Source organism: Bos taurus, chromosome 23 (genome assembly GCF_002263795.3).
Source record: "Bos taurus isolate L1 Dominette 01449 registration number 42190680 breed Hereford chromosome 23, ARS-UCD2.0, whole genome shotgun sequence".
Classification (NCBI taxonomy): Eukaryota; Metazoa; Chordata; class Mammalia; order Artiodactyla; family Bovidae; genus Bos; species Bos taurus.
The window spans coordinates 49,235,720-49,254,307 of NC_037350.1; the positions used below are offsets into that span (position 1 = coordinate 49,235,720).

The 18,588-nt window shown below is 47.3% G+C and overlaps 1 protein-coding gene and 1 non-coding gene across 13 annotated transcripts in view; both read right to left on the minus strand.

The window, feature by feature from the left end:
• Positions 1–18,588, minus strand: part of FARS2 (phenylalanyl-tRNA synthetase 2, mitochondrial) — a 305,944-nt gene that overhangs the window by 124,206 nt on the left and 163,150 nt on the right. For all 12 annotated transcript variants that reach the window (XM_024983442.2, XM_024983449.2, XM_059880242.1 and 9 more), the window contains 1 exon segment: positions 17,485–17,645. In XM_024983442.2, the coding sequence (XP_024839210.1) occupies positions 17,485–17,645 (161 nt within the window).
• TRNAY-AUA (transfer RNA tyrosine (anticodon AUA)) lies at positions 3,046–3,118 on the minus strand. The gene has a single exon. It is a non-coding gene; the product is annotated as a tRNA-Tyr (tRNA).

Consider the following 18,588-nt stretch of genomic DNA (forward strand, 5'->3'; position numbering starts at 1 on the left):
TGGGTAAAAGCTCGCCTCGTACATCAGCCACACACACGAGCCAGGACCATCTCTAGCAACACCCTGCCACAGGCGGGCAGACCGAACGCAGGGAATGGCTATCGCTGCCTTTTCTAACCACCTTCCCCGGCCAAAGCCACTTCATAAGCTTCAACCTGAGCGCCGGATAGCTTAGGACAAATGCCTAAATTCTCCATCTATAAAATGGGGATATTCTCAGTACTTCCTTTATGATGTTATCATAAATGTTATAGAACATTATTAAAAAGTATTATTAAAAAATATTAAAAAGCAGAGACATCACTTTGCCAACAAAGGTCCATCTAGTCAAAGCTATGGTTTTTCCTATAGTCATGTATGGATGTGAGAGTTGGACCATAAAGAAGGCTGAGCACAGAAGAACTGCAAGGGAATGCTTTTGAACTGTGGTGTTGGAGAAGACTCTTGAGAGTCCCTTAGACTGCAAGGAGATCAAAGAAGTCCATCCTAAAGAAAATCCACCCTGAATATTCATTGGAAGGACTGATGCTGAAGCTGAAGCTCCAATACTCTGGCCACCTGATGTGAAGAAATGACTCACTGGAGAAGACCCTGGTGCTGGGAAAGACTGAAGGCAGGAGGAGAAAGGGGCGCCAGAGGATGAGGTGCTTGGATGGCATCACTGACTCAATGGACATGAGCTTGAGCAAACTCCAAGAGATAGGGAAGGACAGGGCAGCAGGGTCGCAGAGTTGGACATCACATATGGCCTGAACGACAAGAACGCGTTTATGACAAGGACTTGGCGTTGGCACTGGGGGTGCACTGGTGCTTCGTAAAGGGGGCTCGGCGTGTGCGGTGATGATGCTCACGTCTGGTCCTGATGCTGACTCACAGGGGCACACCTGGATGGGAGCATCTTCCTGTGGTCCTGGTAACAATCCTGGGAAACCGGAGCCCAGCCCACGTGCACAGCACCACACCTAAGCCCGCCCTCTCCTCCTCTCCCCCTCCTCCCATCCACTGCTGTTAATGGAGCCGAAGTTTTCACAGGGCAGCTGTCAGCGGAAGGAGGGTCCAGAGTGCAGAGCAACCAGGCCCAGCACCTCGCACATGGAGCTGGGAGCTGGACCGCCTGCAGGACGCCTGCACGGCACCCCGGGGACGCAGATCAACCACAGGCTGGGTCCTACTCCAGCAGCAACGCCAGCAGGAGAGACACATGACTATGTTATTTTTTCTTTTTTTTTTTTTTTTAATAAAAAGCAAAATACAGCCCGTAGAAAGATTTTCCACTTTTCTGCTCACTATGGTCTCCCCTCCCTTCTCCATTTTTGTTTTGTTGTGTTTCCCGATTTAACTTCTTCTGTGTTCCTAGTCAAGAGACCATGTGCAAGTTCGGGAAGCATTTCTCGCCCCTCGATCCCGAGGCAGGAGCCACCCCCGTGCTGGCCACGAACCAGACGCTCAGTAAATGGACGGCGAATGTGAATACCGCAGGTCCAGTCAGGACGATGGCCCCTCTTCCCCGTCTTTCTGAACGGAGCAGCACGTGAAGGCTGCAAACACCTGACCTTGCCTGGGTTCCAGCCACTCTGCCAAGTGGCTGTGATTCCAAGTACCCGACAGTTTTATGCCCACAGAGGGATAACCCCCTGGAACCCGTGAGAACAAAACTTCCCCGACGGTTCTGTGTGTCCTGCGTACTAATCAAAAGTGGGTTTTGGCAAGCTGTTCTCTGCTGTTTGCACATCTTGACAGATACTCCATATACCTATGAATCTTAACAGAAAGACACCAGCCACCAGCCCTCCATTTGGAAGCGAGAGGGCTGCCTGGACCCAAAAGGTGAGGTCCCCTTCCCGAGGACGGCTTCCTGAACCATCGCAGCCTGACTGATGGGCTCTAGAAGCACAGAGTCAACTTATACCCCGAGAGCCTGTCCAGCACCAGCCCTGTGCACATAGGGATTTCTCAGGCAAGGTCTCAGTCACTCCTGTCATGCAAGCCAGAGGGATATCATGCCCATTTCACAGATGAGGAAACTGAGGTTTAGAAAGAACGAGTATCTGACTGCAGCGCCACCCGGCGGACAGTGCTGCTGGCCGTTCGGGTATCTGGGCTTTAGGCAGGCCAAGGCAGCGGCACAGGGCTGCCCGGTGTCTGGCGGTGGCCTTCCTGGGGACTGGGCCAATGTGGTGCAAACACCGTGAAGCCTCAGTTTCTTCAAATTAACTCTACCCTTTTTCACCTGTGGGTATTCAGTTACAGTAAAAAAAAAAAAAAAAAAAAGGCAGATGAAATCAAGGGCAGAAAAAAAAAAAAGAACGCAAAAGAAAGATAGGGAGGCTAGAGTGAGGACTGGATCCTCAATGGGAAGGCACTATTTTTTAAATGCTATTTTATTTAATAGATGTGGAGGTGTATTTGTGTCATCTGTGAGTGATCGTGTTGCCATGGTGATTACTTACATGTTTCCAGAAAAGAAATAACCATGGAGAAATCGATACTGCCCCAACACAGTGCTGTTCACAGACAATCAGATCCTCCACACAGGATGGAGAGGATGTTTGAATGGGTAAAAGAAAAAAACACTGGCTTGGGGGAAAAACAACAACTTCCTTCTGCCAAACCCAGAGAGATGTGGCATTAAAACTGCATTGTTTTTCCTTTTTGTGGGCAGAGTCATTGGGCTAAAATGTAAGAGTTATCCACAAAAAATTTTGGTACATTTAACTTGAAGTAGATAGAGGCTAGAAACACAGGATAGAACAGAGGTTCTATCCCTGGGTCGGGAAGATCCCAGAGAGGAGGAAACAGCAACCCACTTCGGTACTCTTGCCTGGAGAACTCCAGGGATAGAGGAGCCTGGTGGGCTATAGTCTATGAGGTCACAAAAGAGCTGGACACGACTTAGTGATTAAATAACAACAAGTGAGTGACATCACTCAGTCGTGTCCGACTCTGTGACCCCATGAACTGTATGTAGCCTACCACGCTCCTCCGTCCAGGGGATTTTCCAGGCAAGAGTACTGGAGTGGGTTGCCATTTCCTTCTCCAGAGGATCTTCCTGACCCAGGGATTGAACCCGGGTCTTCCGCATTATAGGCAGACGCTTTACCATCTGAGCCACCAGGGAAGTCCGTTAAACAACAAATATGGTAGGAAAAGAAGGGTTTATATACAGCACTTAACATGCTTGTTTGCTATTTAATCCACTCACAGTTACTGATACAATAGCTGGGACCTGCTGAACAATAAGGTATGTTGGGCACTGTGCTAAGGCCATGACAGGTATTTAAACTGATTGATATTCACGACAACACAGTCCCCTAATGCTGAGAAGACTCAGAGGTGGCAATGAGCGGTAGGGGACTCGTGCTAGACGGCCTCAGCCTTTTCCAGGGATAAAGCAGGACTATTTGTCAAAGGAGTGGTGGGGAGAGGCTGTGGGACAACCCAGGATCCCGAAGAGAGCCCACGCATGTGAGGTGGGCCACCCAGGCCTGATACTTAGAGGCACGCTCAACATGGAACTGTGTTCTGTCAGCAAAGAGGCGAGTCTGGGGTTCATGCGGGATCGGCCTGGCCGTGCAGGGTGCAGAAATGAGAGGGTCGGGAATGGGGGTGATGGTGAGAGTACAGGGGCAGGCTGGGCTTCCCGGAGCAAGAAGGACCGGTGTAGGCGGGGACAGCAGGCTAGACCTGAGACGGGGGGGAAGTGGGAGGCCCTGGCTTGGAGCCCCCTGAGCCGGAGCCACCAGCCAGCCTCCCCGGAGCTTCCCAACCATCGTCTGTGCTGTGACAGACCATGGTTCTCCACGCGCCTCACGACCCCTCCTTCTCTACAGGATCGGGCAATCTTTTCCAGTAAATTATCTATTATTATTTAATAGGTAGGTAAGCCTATAGATTGTGATTCCTAGGTGGCTCAGTGGTAAAGAACTTGCCTGCCAATGCAGGAGACACGGGTTTGATCTCTGGGTGGGGAAGATCCCCTGGAGGAGGGCATGGCAACCCACTCCAGTATTCTTGCCTGGAGAATCCCATGAACAGAGGGCCACAGTCCCTGTGGTCACAAAGAGTCAGATACGACTGAGTGACCGAGCACACACAAGCATGTAAACGACTGAGTGACCGAGCACACACAAGCATGTAAGTCATTTTTGAAATGCAGGTATCACGCCCGTATGTCGCGATCAAGGCATGAATGAAGTCAGACCAAAAGGAAACCGGCCTGTGTCTCGATGGCTGCAGGCCCACCACGCAGGGGGCCACCCATTCCTACGGCCCCCCCTCTGATCACAATCAACTAATTAGTCAAGAAATCACGTTCGAGGCTCCACCTCATTTGCTGGGTGCCCGAGTTCAATCTACACACTAATGGGTGTGTTTCTGCCTTTAACAGATGCAGTGCGTGCACTCTCTGGCGCGGAGCTGGGCATGCACAGTGGCAGGGCTGCTGCGGATGCCCAGCCTGGTGCCAGGAGCCTGTCGGTCACCTTTCTCGCTCCCGTTCTAGACTCTATTAAATACTCAGGTGCTCTCTTCTGCAGTCTCGTTGAAACTCCACACCCAGAGATGTGGCTTTTTTCGAGGCTGAACCAACCGAGTAATGAGGTGTGTTTTTCCATTCTCTTTTTTTTTCTTTCAAAAGGTTAAATGGCACAGTGCAATTTTCTGTGAAGCAGGTGTGCAGCTAACAAGGTGATAATTGGAAAACTGGGTGAAAAGGAAAAATCCTATAAAATTATAAACCTGCAGTATCTGGGAAAGAGGGTAACTGAATTACCTCTGGAAGATGAAGAAGCTATGGTAATACAATGCTAAAGATGCAAACTGGAGTCCACAGGAGTGAAAAAAGGAGACGCAGGGGCTGTTAACGCTCCCCTGGGAGGCAGGGGGCACACCGTAACACTCAGGATTGCTGAAGATTTAAACAGATGGTGCAAGCCAACCTTCAGGACCACCTCTCTTCTCATGTCCTCACACTTCCAACAAGATAAACACTTTAGGAAGATCTTCCAAATATTCAAATGTGGATAGCATTTACTAGAATATTTGAGTTTAATTTTTTTTCCTCCCATTTTTCAGTCGTGGTCAGGGAAAAAAACACATTTTTTTCTCCTTAGGATACAGAAATGTTCCAGAAGAGATCTCCAAAACCTTCCAACAACTGTGATTTCCTGCCCCTTCCCCATTTTTGTAATGATGTAACATTAGCTTTCGGTGATGACCCACGTTTATATGAAACTGTTCTCAAGCAAGGTCCAAGAGCCTGAAGTATCTTCAGAGTGACGTCAGCAGTGCCCCAGCTGAGCAGACACTGAAGGAGGACGGCTGTCTGGCCCTGTGGGCCCTCTTCATCCCGCCTCCTTGTTAGTGTGGTCCTCTGGCCAGGAGGAAGCTTCATCTGAGTCTTATTCCCCCGCACCAGCGCTGGATTCGCTCACCAGCCACATTTGCTGGTGACGACATGCCCGCCCCACCTCACCCTGCCCTGGACCATCCACCCTCTGAGAACTCAGCCCCGATTCACCCTCCCCAATAAACACCGGCTCCCAACTTCTCCTCCTTCCTGCCTCAGCCTGAGCGGTCACCTGGATACAGCCATACCTGCTACCATCCCCGAGGACCTGTCTGTGCCAATTAAACAAAACAATGGTAAAGACGACGCCAACAAAAAAGCAGAGCTTGAAAGGGGACATTAGTGAATCCTGAGTTCAAATGTTTCCACTCAGGTAAACTCTCCAGTTCTGGTTTTTTTCTCCAGTGTTCCATCCACTGAGCTCTAAAGGCCAGACACCTGGGGATCAGTCTCTTTCTCCTGTATCTTTACCTAAAGTGTGTGAACACCCCGTGTGCCCAGGTCAGCAGAAGTCTGCTTGTGTAGCTATAAGGACAGTTAACAGAGCCCCTCAACTCTCAAGGGGCGTGAATCTCAATTCAGATGAAAACCCACACAGGCACCCCACGTGGTCACCCCAAAGCCCTTCAGTTCTGGCTCCTAAAACGTGTCGAGCCCGAAACCTGACCTTCTAGTTTCTCCACTGCTGCCCCCTCCCACTTGCCCCCGTTTCTTCCCCAGCCTAAGCGAGGGCTGGAGTGGACCCCTGGCCTCCTGGCTCCCACCCCTCCTTCATGCTTCAGAACGGCGATCATGTAAAGTGGAAATCCGATGATGATGGTTTATATACTGTTAGCTGCCTTCCAGAGAAAACTCAGCCTGCCCTCGTCCACACGCCGCTCCATCTCAGAGCGCCCCCCCCCCCACCACACCGGACACACGGAGCAGAGCCACAGACGACAGCGGGGTCGTGCCTCCTGACGCCCCCCTGGTCAGAGGCCGGGCCCACGTTCCTCGGAGCCCCTCACTGTTCACGTGCCCCCAGCGCCCGCGCTGCCCCAGGACGGGGCCCATGCTGCATCCCCGGCGTCAGGCACTGTGCCTAGCGCGGAGGCGCAGGGGCCTCTCAACGCAGCGCTGATAACGTCCTCGTGCTGGGGAAATCCTGCCCGTTTCCCGCGCTCCATCCGCGGTCTCAGCCCCCAGCAGGCAGATGCTGCCCACTGCGGCCGCAGGCAGCCCGCGAGGCGCCGCTTCCTCCTCGCTTCCCGGACGACCTACCTCGGATGAAAACCGCGTGTGAAAAGAGGGACACGCACAGAGAAAACGTCACAAAGGAAGAGACCGCAGAGAGGCGGGGACAGCGAGGCGGAGGGAAGGGCCGACGCCAGCACGGCGGCTCAGAAGCCACGCGAGGCTCCTCCACGGCCGGCCGCGGCCAAGACAGGGCCGCCCAGTGCCCGGGGGACGGAGCGGGGCGGGCGCCGGGGGCGAACCGCCGCCCTCACACCTGGGGAGAGCAGGAGGGGCGGCCACGGTGACGGGAGCGGGGCAGGCGCCCAGGGGAGAACCGCCGCCCTCACACCAGAGGCAGGGGCAGCCACTCGGGACGGTGTGGGGGAACCTGCCCCTGAGGCTCCGCCACCAAGAAGTCATTTCAAGAGGAAAGGGTCTGCATAGACAGGGGCTGGGTCCCCTTCTGCAAAGCCCTGCTACCATCTTCTCGTGGCTCCTCGGGATCTCAGAATCCAGACTCGGTTTCAGGGGATTTCAACCACCTGGCGGGACTTCTCCGAGGGACAAGGGCCCAGGAGCCGTCATAATCTCTTCGACAACAGACACTCCCCCAACCCCTACCCCCCGGGGCAAAATTAAGTCCAAACAAATGCCAGGAGGAGCCGTGCTGTCAGGGGTGGGCAGAGGAGATACAGAAATCTAACCATCACAGTGATCTCTTCAAGAAAATTAGAGATACCAAGGGAACATTTCAAAATGTTGGGCTCGATGGACTCAACAAATGTTGGGCAAAGATGGGCTCGATAAAGGACAGAAATGGTATGGACTTAACAGAAGCAGAAGATATTAAGAACAGATGGCAAGAATACACAGAACTGTACAAAACTGGTCTTCACGACCAAGATAATCACGATGGTGTGATCACTCACCTAGAGCCAGACATCCTGGAATGGGAAGTCAAGTGGGCCTTAGGAAGCATCACTATGAATAAAGCTAGTGGAGGTGATGGAATTCCAGTGGAGCTATTTCAAATCCTGAAAGATGATGCTGTGAAATATGCCAGCAAATTTGGAAAACTCAGCAGTGGCCACAGGACTGGAAAAGGTCAGTTTTCATTCCAATCCCAAAGAAAGGCAATGCCAAAGAATGCTCAAACTACCGCACAATTGCACTCATCTCACACGCTAGTAAAGTAATGCTTAAAATTCTCCAAGCCAGGCTTCAGCAATACGTGAACTGTGAACTTCCAGATGTTCAAGCTGGTTTTAGAAAAGGCAGAGGAACCAGAGATCAAATTGCCAACGTCTGCTGGATCATCAAAAAAGCAAGAGAGTTCCAAAAAACATCTATTTCTGCTTTATTGACTATGCCAAAGCCTTTGACTGTGTGGATCACAATAAACTGTGGAAAATTCTAAAAGAGATGGGAATACCAGACCACCTGACCTGCCTCTTGAGAAACCTATATGCAGGTCAGGAAGCAACATTAGAACTGGACATGGAACAACAGACTGGTTCCAAATAGGAAAAGGAGTATGTCAAGGCTGTATATTGTCACCCTGCTTATTTAACTTCTATGCAGAGTATATCATGAGAAATGCTGGGCTGGAAGAAGCACAAGCTGGAATCAAGATTGCCAGGAGAAATATCAATAACCTCAGATATGCAGATGACACCACCCTTATGGCAGAAAATGAAGAGGAACTCAAAAGCCTCTTGATGAAAGTAAAAGAGGAGAGTGAAAAAGTTGGCTTAAAGCTCAACATTCAGAAAACGAAGATCATGGCATCTGGTCCCATCACTCATGGGAAATAGATGGGAAAACAGTGGAAACAGTGTCAGACTTTACTTTTTTGAGCTCCAAAATCACTGCAGATGGTGACTGCAGCCATGAAATTAAAAGACACTTACTCCTTGGAAGGAAAGTTATGACCAACCTAGATAGCATATTCAAAAGCAGAGATGTTACTTTGCCAACAAATGTCCGTCTAGTCAAGGCCATGGTTTTTCTGGTGGTCATGTATAGATGTGAGAGTTGGACTAAGAAAGCTGAGTGCCGAAGAATTGATGCTTTTGAAGTGTGGTGTTGGAGAAGACTCTTGAGAGTCCCTTGGACTGCAAGGAGATCCAACCAGTCCATTCTAAAGGAGATCAGTCCCGGGTGTTCATTGGAAGGACTGATGTTGAAGCTGAAACTCCAATACTTTGGCCACCTCATGCAAAGAGTTGACTCACTAGAAAAGACTCTGATCCTGGGAAGGATTACGGGCAGGAGGAGAAGGCGACTACAGAGGATGTGATGGCTGGATGGCATCACCGATTCGATGGACATGAGTTTGAGTGAACTCCGGGAGATGGTGATGGACAGGGAGGCCTGAAAGTTAAGTCGCTCAGTCATGTCCGACTCTTTGCAACCTCCTGGACTGTAGCCTACCAGGCTCCTCCGTCCATTGGATTCTCCAGGCAAGAATACTGGAGTGGGTTGCCATTTCCTTCTCCAGGGGATCTTCCTGACCCAGGGATTGAACCTGGGTCTCCCGCACTGGAGGCAAACGCTTTAACCTCTGAGCCACCAGGGAAGTCAAGGACAGGGAGGCCTGGCGTGCTGTGATTCATGGGGTCGCAAAGAGTCTGACACGACTTAGCGACTGAACTGAACTGAACCATCACAGTCACCCATAGGAGACTGTGGCCGGACCTCGAGAATGGCCGGCAGCTCTTTCGTCACCAAGGCCGGAACTGAGTGACCAGCAGCCCTTGGGAGACTGGCTTAAGGCAAAAGAAATGGTCAACAGGTACGTGGAAAGATGCTGAACATCACAGATCATTAAGGAAACGCATCAAAACACAATGAGATAAACTTCACGCTTACTGGGATGGCTACTATATTAAAAAAGACAGAAGATAATAATTTTTGGCAAACAAGGGAAATTGGAACTGTGCTCTGTCGGTGGCAATGTAACATGGTGCAGCCGTGGTGGGAAGCAGTGTGACAGTTCATCAAAAGACCTAAAAAGAGAATTAGTCTATGATCCAGCAATCCCACGTCTGGGGAAGAGTTCCCAAGAGAACTGAAAGTGGGGTCTTGAAGAGATAACTATATCCCTATGTTTATAGTGGGATTGTTTCACAACAGTCAAAGGGTAGGGGGCAACTCAAGTGTCCAACCACAGATGAAGGAATAAGCAAAACACGTCACAAAAAGATGCACACAGATGAACTCCCTACAGTGATCAATTCAAAGAGAAAGGAAATGAAGTGGGTTCCAAGGCCTGTGAGGTAGGGGGTTGTTGTTATTCGCTCAGTCGTGTCTGACTCTTTTGTGATCACCTGGACTGCAGCCGGCCAGGCTCCTCTGTCCATGGGATTTTCCAGGCAAGACTACTGGAGTGGGTTGCCATTCCCTTCTCCAGGGGATCTTCCCAACCATGGGATTGAACCATGGGATCTCCTGCATTGGCAGGCAGGTTCTTTACCATCTGAGTCCCCGGGGAAGCCCTCAAAATATACTAAAGTGTTTGTAAATTTTAAGTCATTTATGATAAAAACTCTTAGCAAACTAGAAATAGAAGGAAATATCCCTAATTTGATTAAAAAAAAAAAAAAGCTTTACAAAAAAAACCTACAGCAATCACTTTAAATAAATACTTATTCACAAACTTTCAAGATCAGACATTTAATTAGGCTTTAATTTTACATCATCACAGTTCATTTGGTTCAATCTCCCCAGTTCAGTCTAGTCCAATAAGAATCAAAGGATCATTCAGGGCAAAGTGACTTTTTCAAAGTCAGTAGCTGATAAATTGCCTTTTCCACTTAGATCTGCAAACCCCTGCCATTCGTTTTTGAATAATTAGGAGTCTGGGGTCGAATTTCATTTTTTTTCCCATATGGATTCTCAATTATCCGTGCTTGGTTTGCACAGACGTCGCCTCCTCCTGTGGGTTCTATAGTGTAGGCCATGTCAGGAGGCCAGAAATAATACAAAGCTGTGTTTCTGGGCTCCCGACTGCCTTTCACGGGCCTCTGTGTCTGCCTTGGCTTGGGTCCACACTCTTACAATTACTGTAAAAAAGACTTGACATCAGAGAAGCAAGTCCTTCAGCTTAGTTATTTGGCTGTTTTGGATTCTCTGCATTGCAATACACATTGTAGAATATGCTCATCAAATTCCTCATTAAATCTCCCTGAATTTCTACTTCTTTATTTAAAATTTAATTTTTAAATTTTCTATAGAACAATAACTGATTTACAATGTTGCATTAGTTCCAGGTGGTGAATTTCTATTTTTTAGCTACTGTGGCTGTCCAGTGTCATTTTGAAGCAATCCTACAAACTTTATACATATATATATATATATATATATATATATATATATATATGCAAACTGCAATAATAACCTGAGGATGGCAAACATCAAACCAAAGGCAGAGGTCACCTCTGGGGAAGAAAGCAGGAAGAGGGGTCCATCAGGGAGGCATGGGTGTGTCAAATACATTTCGAATGCTTTTCTTCTTTACAGGGATCTGTGGTAAATCCCAGCATATTTGCTGGGTGGAGGGTACACAGTTCTATGTTATTAAAAAGTCAAATCAGAAAAATAAATGTTTGTATGTTTAGATTTCATAATTTTAAAAATGAATACAGATAAATATACCATAGCTACTTGCTCTTCACCCACTGATTAAACAAGAGTTCACACTCTGCCAAACGGACTCTACAAGGGTCATCTATTTATAATCCACTATCCTTGGTCATGAATTACAGTCTCTGATTGTAATTTATAAATCTCACAGGGAGGCCCTTGAGAAAATAAATTCTTCCCTCAAATGGAAAGAAAACATTTGATTCATTACTCAGCCAAGTGATAGAAGGAATAATTAAGCTATCCACGATATAAATGAATGCTTATGTTAACCATTCTTCATTTTTAAGACCACAAGATTATACATACAAAACGCCAACTGAAGTGCACAGTTGAAAAAAAAAAAAAAGCTGTGTGATAATGGAATCACAAAGTAATTCTCATTTCTCAGTCTAAATACAGGCTGACTTTAAGTTACAGATGAACCCAAATGCTTCCCTCATCCTCTGAATAACGGAGTTATTCAGTTACTCGGTTCAGCTCACCACTAACTGAAAGTGTGAGGAGTTTTGTTTCTCCTTTCATTCAGGATGAGGCAAATTAGACATACACAACAACGCGCTTACCTTTCATGACTAATAACTTAGCAAGGTAAATTACTTCGGTTTTATTCGCTCCCCAGAACATTAATAAAAACCTTGAAATTTCCACCTGAACTGGCTCTGGTATTCCAATGATTGCTCCGAGAGGCGCATCCCAGGCTGAGCCCCTTGAGGTCGGCAGTCCAGCCTTTTCCCTTTGGCCACTGTAAGTTAACTCAGGTGCACGTGCCCGGGCGACCTGGATTTCTACACTGTTTCAAACAGAGAAAATCACATCCCATAGCCACATCCTGTCCACGCCTCCCATGCCACTGACGTAGGAAAACAGGCACAGCCAGGTCCAGGCAAGGGGAGCATTATGGCTTCCCAGGTGGCTCAGATGGTAGAGAGTCTGACTGCGGTGCAGGAAACCCAGGTTCGATCCCTGGGGCAGGAAGAGGCCCCAGAGAAGCAAATGGCAACCCACTCCAGTATTCTTGCCCTGGTGGGCTACAATCCATGCTTAAGGTAAGACTGCTGTTGATGCTGCTACTAAGTCGCTTCAGTTGTGTCCAACTCTGTGCGACCCCAAAGACGGCAGCCCACTAGGCTCCTCTGTCCCTGGGATTCTCCAGGCAAGAATACTGGAGTGGGTTGCCATTTCCTTCTTCAATGCATGAAAGTGAAAAGTGAAAAGTGAATGTGAAGTCGCTCAGTCCTGGTAGGACTGGGCCCTCCTTAATTTGGATTCCCCAGTGGTTCTAGTGGTAAAGAATCTGCCTGCAATGCAAGAGATTCAAAAGACACAAGTTTGGTCCCTGGGTCGGGAAGACAGCCCCTGGAGGAGGAAATGACAGCCCACTCCGGTATTCTTCCCTGGAAAATCCCAAGGACAGAGGAGCCTGGCGGGCTGCAGTCCACGAGGTCACAACAGTTGGACTCGACTGAGCATGCACGCACCTGGTGGTGTCGACAAACAGGAAGCTGTTGGACAGCTTCGTTGGGTTAATGGCCAGAAAGTTGTAACAAGGATGTTGAACGTGTGTGCATATAAAGGTCACACAACGTAACTGTCCAATCTTTACCAGAAGACCTGAGGACCTCACTCTTACTGTTTTAAAAGTGCGTTAAATAAGGAAGAAATGTGTGGTGGCTGCCCTTTATTTTGCTTTCACAAAGATAAAAAGCAGTCATAAATCCACAAGCCTCTGACGACAGAGGCCCCGGGACAGACACAGGGTCACAATCCAACGGGACTCAACAGACCGAGGGTCCGTGAAACATCCTCACATCCAAGACGGGCAAAGCAAGGTGGAGGTGGAAACCGGGCAGGAAGGGCCAGGAGTCACGAGGGGACCGTGGCCACCTCGCCCAGTGGCTGTGGAGGTCGGGACAGCAGGAGCACCAGTCAGCATGGACGAGATGCTCACTGCGATGAAGGCTTTACATAAATGCACCAGGACGGCTCCCATGGCAAACGGGTCCATCCTGCTCGCTGCATCTCTCCACGTCCAACTGTCAACAATGACTACAGGGCACAAACAAATGGTCCTGTGGCTGGTCATCTCCCCCAGCGCCTGTGATTTTTTTTCTATGACTTTCTTCTAGGATAAATATCCTCCTTCCTGCAGAAGAAAAATATTTATGTGCTTTTTTTGGGGAGGCGAGATGGAAAAAAATGCACAGGGAAACAGTGGGAAGAAAAATGAGATCCACTAATTTCACCACAACATAATGAAGCTGATGGGATTCTCGCAGCTGGATTTATCTGGGAAGAGAATGAGGAAACACCGCATAATCCTGCACTGAGTCTCTACCAGACAACATTTATGGTAATGACAGAGAAACCGGATCTAGGAACTATTCCAAGTCCCGGAGATTAGCAAGTAATCACAGGCTCAAGTCCTGATACAATTCTGGAGAGACGTGGAAGGATTCCGAGAATTAACTAGCAAAATAGGATTAAAAAAAGATGAAAATTTTGATCCCTGCCTACACTGGTCAGTATAAGCAAAACTCTACATTCACCTGTGTGCAGCCCTTCACTGCACTTCATATTACTTATAATTTTGTTGTTTAGTAGCTCAGTCATGTCCGACTCTTTTGCGACTCCATGGACTGTAGCCCGCCAGTCTCCTCTGTCCATGGGATTTCCCAGGCAAGAATATTGGAGTGGGTTGCCATTTCCTTCTCCAGGGGATCTCCCCAACCCAGGGGTGGAACCGTGTCTTCTGCACTGCAGGTGGATTCTTTATCACTGAGACATGGGGGAAGCCATCTCTTGATAAATCTGTCTCCTTTTCCAGATTGAAAACAGCTTGAAGTCAGAAACTGTCCATTTCATCTCATTGAATCCAGAGTGATGCTTCGTCTAGGAAACAAGATTTTACCAGTTCAATACTAGGAGCTCCCTGGAGTCGGCTTTAGTGAAAATCCTAGCTCTGTGACTTGCTAGCAGAGTTCTTGGGGCTGAGTTCCTTGTTGGTTCCAAGGCTCAAGTTTCACTGTCTATACAATGGGCTAATAGACTTCACCCCCAGCAGATCCTGAAGAATGAGAGCTATGATACAGGCAAACTATCTGGTCCCAGGACTTGAACCCAGCAGCCAAAAATGACAAGTGTCATAAGGCACTAAATAAATTAATGCACAGACTATGGGGCCCTGAACCATGACCGTGGGAAGACACAAAATAAGGGGAAACGGCCAACCTTGGCCGGAAGAAACTCGCAGTCCTCCCACAGCAGTGCTCGCAGCTGATGCCTGGTACCCCAGGGAGACCAGCGACCGACTGATGGCTTCCCAGGAGTCTAACTACGACCGACCTCAGAGACGACGGGCAACAGGAGACCCATCTCTCACCATCACTGAATGGCTGGCATCGGCCAACGCTTTGTGCCTTCAGACTCAGCCTCACCATCGTTTATAATCATGTTACATGTTCTTCCTCAGACAGGCCAACATCAGTAAGTGACAAAGGAGTCCCTACTTCCTTCATGTATAGACCCATGACCACTCCACACAAATGGTCAGAAACTGCTCACACTTTCATATTATCTATCTTTCTTACGCCTAACGACAAAATCTCCTCTATTCTATCTGAAGCAAGCAATTTGCCATGATGGAAATGGAACAGATAAAGGTATATGCAGACCTTCCCTGGTGGTCCAGTGGCTAAGACTCTGCGCTCCCAAGCAAGGGGGGCCTGGGTTCAATCCCTGGTCAGGGAACAAGAGTCCACACACCACAGCTGAAGACCCCACGTGCCACAGCTAAGGCCCGGCGCAGCTAAATGAACAAACAAACAATGCTTTGTTTAAAAAAGGAAAAGTGTATGTGATGGGCTGAACAACGACCCCCAAAGATGTCCACTTCCTCATCCGAGGAACCCGTGGATCTGTTACCTGACACTCCAAGACTACTTCACGGATGCGGCGAAGAAAACATCTTAGTGCGTAGAGATAAGCTTGTCGCAAGGGCCCTTGTGAGAAGAGACAAATGCGTGGAGGGAAGGCAGAGCGGCCACATAGGGAAGGAAAGGTAGGGACGCGGTGCAATGCAGTCAGGGGTCAAGGATCGAGGTCCGCCCAGAAGCTGACCCAGGCAGGAGGAGGGGAGGATCTCCCCTGGAGCCTCTGGGGGCCCCGCCCCGCTGCCCCTGAGCCTGAGCCTGGCAGACTGACTGAATTCCTGACCTCCGGGGCTGTAAAATAAGAGAGATGTATGGGTTGAACCTGCTAGCTTTGTGGTAATTTGTAACGTTAGCCACGGGAAACTGACACAATATAGTCAATAGATACTAATTATAAGGGAGTCATTAGGAAGTAGCTCTCTGTGATCTATAATTCACAAAGCATTTTACAGAGATCTACTGTCTCAGCTATCACATCCTAACCGCCCCACCCTCCTCCGCCAGAAGTTAAGTTTCTTACACAAACTTAAGGAGACGCAAAATCCAGTTCGACTCCTGGTCATGACAAAGGGATCTGGCTTCACTGCCTTCGCTGCCTGCCCGGGGAGAGGGTAAGGCTTCCTGAGGATACGTGTTGCCAACATTTAAAAACGAAGACGAGTAAAGAAGCAGCAAAATGTGACCCATTACTAAGAAGAAAAGAAGACTAAAAGGAGAACAACAGAGAACTGAAAGCTCGGAAATAAAAGACCAAGACTTAAAAATCACCATCATGAACAGGCTGAAGAATTTAAGGGAAACTGTACAAAATGGATGAAGAGATGGAGCATTTCATCAGTCAAAAGGATGCAAGTAGAAACTGGAGAAATGATGAGTACAAAGTTGGAATGAAAACTCGCTGGAGGGGCTTAGTGGTTACGTGGATGCAACAGAGAAGACGAGGAAACCCAAAGATAAGACAAGAAAAACTACCCACGATAAAGCACACAGTGGGGAAAAAGTCAACAATAAAAAGCACACCCTGGGCATCAGAGTTCTGTGGCACAAACCCAAATGTGCTGATACACACGTAGTCACAGTCTGAAAGGCATAGAAAGAAAGAAAGAATTGTTGGAAGAGATGTGAGGCTTTTCAAAAAGGGTTGAAAAGCACTAATTCAACACACTGAAGCCCCAAGCAAGATAACAGACAGAAAGTCACACACAGGTCAACCTGCCAAAAACCAAAGTGAAAAGACAGAGGCAACGAAATGACACATTTTAAAGAACTAAGAGGAAAAAATAGAGCAAGCACAAATATTGGCAACCTGGACACCTATATCCATGGAAAATATTACTAATATAAAATAAAGATGAAACAAAGGCATTTCCAAACAAAAGCCAGGAAAATTCACGCTGCACTACGAGAAACGGTAAAGCAAGTCCTTCAGACTTACAGAAAATGATTACTGAAAAAAGTCATGAAGGGCAGTGAGGAATGGGCAGATATCAAGAAAAATACATTTTTAAATTTCTTTGAAGGACAATGGCTATTTGAAGCAAATAGAGCAATGTATTGTGGGATTATACTATACAGAGAAATAAAATATGACAGTAATCAAGAAAAAGAGTAAACAGAATCACAGTATTGTAACATTAAATGTTTCATGGAGTTGTAGTACTCTGGTTACTCAAGGTAAAGTGTGATGAGTTAATTATGCCTACTGTAATGTAGAATAACCACTTAAAAATAATATAAAATTGAGAAACTAAACAGCAATAGAGTAATAAAATATAATACAAACAACCCCCCGCACAAAACCTCAATTTCCAAATAAAGAAAAAGAACAGAAAAGGAAAATGGATAAGAATTAAAGATATAATAAAAATTAACCCCAAGAATATCCCATGTAATATACTGAGTGTAACAAAGAGTCAACACCCCAATTAAATATGGGTTTACAAAAGACCCAGATGTTTACAAGAGACATGCTTTTAATATAAAGACAGAAACTGAAAATAAAATGATGAAAAAAATGCACATTTCAAACACTAATCGTAAGAAAATCAATGTGTCTAGATTAGCATTAAAAAAAAAAAAACTGAACTGTAAAAGTATCATCAGTGATAAAGATGGATATTTCATGAAAAACAGACATTAATGAACCCAAAGTTGGTTCCCTGCTTAGACTAACAGGCTTGATAAATCCCCTTTTATCAGTATATAATTTTAGAAGGTCCATGGATCTTGTGTGTTTATGAATCTCTATTGAAAACACTTTCCAAGGTCACATTACCTTTAAACTCACTGGTACTCTTTACGGCGCGTGACCCGTCACTGTGCTCACGGGACGCCCGCCGCACTCACCTGGAACGTCACCTTCTGGTTGATGTCCGGCACGCGGAACTGCTTCAGGAAGCGCTCATCCTGACTCCAGAAGAGGCGGATGTCGGGGATGTCGTAGAGGATCATGGCCAGCCGCTCCAGCCCCAGCCCGAAGGCCCAGCCGATCCGGTCCTGAGCTCCGGCTGCAGTGGGGAGAGGAGACCAGAAAGAGGGTTTAAGGGCACGAGGGGCCGCAGGTCCATCCCACTCCTGACACCCGGACAGGACCTCAGCGGGTGGCGACCAGAGGCAAGGTGCGTTTACACAGTGAATGTTTATCATGAGCTTATTAAAAATGTCTATCTGAAAATGAGTATGTACTATGATACCACTCTTTAATATAGGGACAAATAAGGCTTGTAATGTAAAATAAAAATAATGATGATAAAGTGTGATGTTCAAAGATTATGAGGTTAATAGTTTTAAAATATGTTTAAAACATGTTTCTGAACTGTCTTCGCAAATTAATCAAAGATAGGTGGAATATTAATGTTGCTCTGTGAGTTAGACTTTTTCCTTAATTATTAAATCCTTTACATTTTATTATAAAATTTTTAGATAAAGCCAACCATCTGAGCCCAGCACCCACAGCTGAAAGAACAGTAGGTTTAGTGTATTTGAATCTATTTAACATGCAGCAGTTTTTAGTTCTTAGCTCTGCTTCTTTCATTCATTACCCTCCCCAGCTTCCTTATCCGCTGAAACTTTCCTAGAGCACGATAAGAACGACATGCAGCCCCCAACGGTAGGTAAGAAAAAGAAAAACAACCTCATTATTCAGACAGGCAAAGAATAGGAAGATGTGCACAAAAAGGGAGAAAAAAAATGATTCTTAAGCAAATGAAAAGTTTACTTAAGAAAAACAAAAGTGCACCAGATTACCATTTTTTATTTATTTGACTGGCAAAAATAAAAACACCTCATCGCATACTTGACACCAAAGCCAAGGGAAACCACGGCCTTTCATATGCTGAGAGCAGGCGCGTGTGGGGGCTTTTCACCCCCAGACCCAAGGAGCATCACCCTGTTGCCGTCCTCAGTCACAGACACACCACTCTGCCACTTTGACCACCAGGCTGCTTCCCA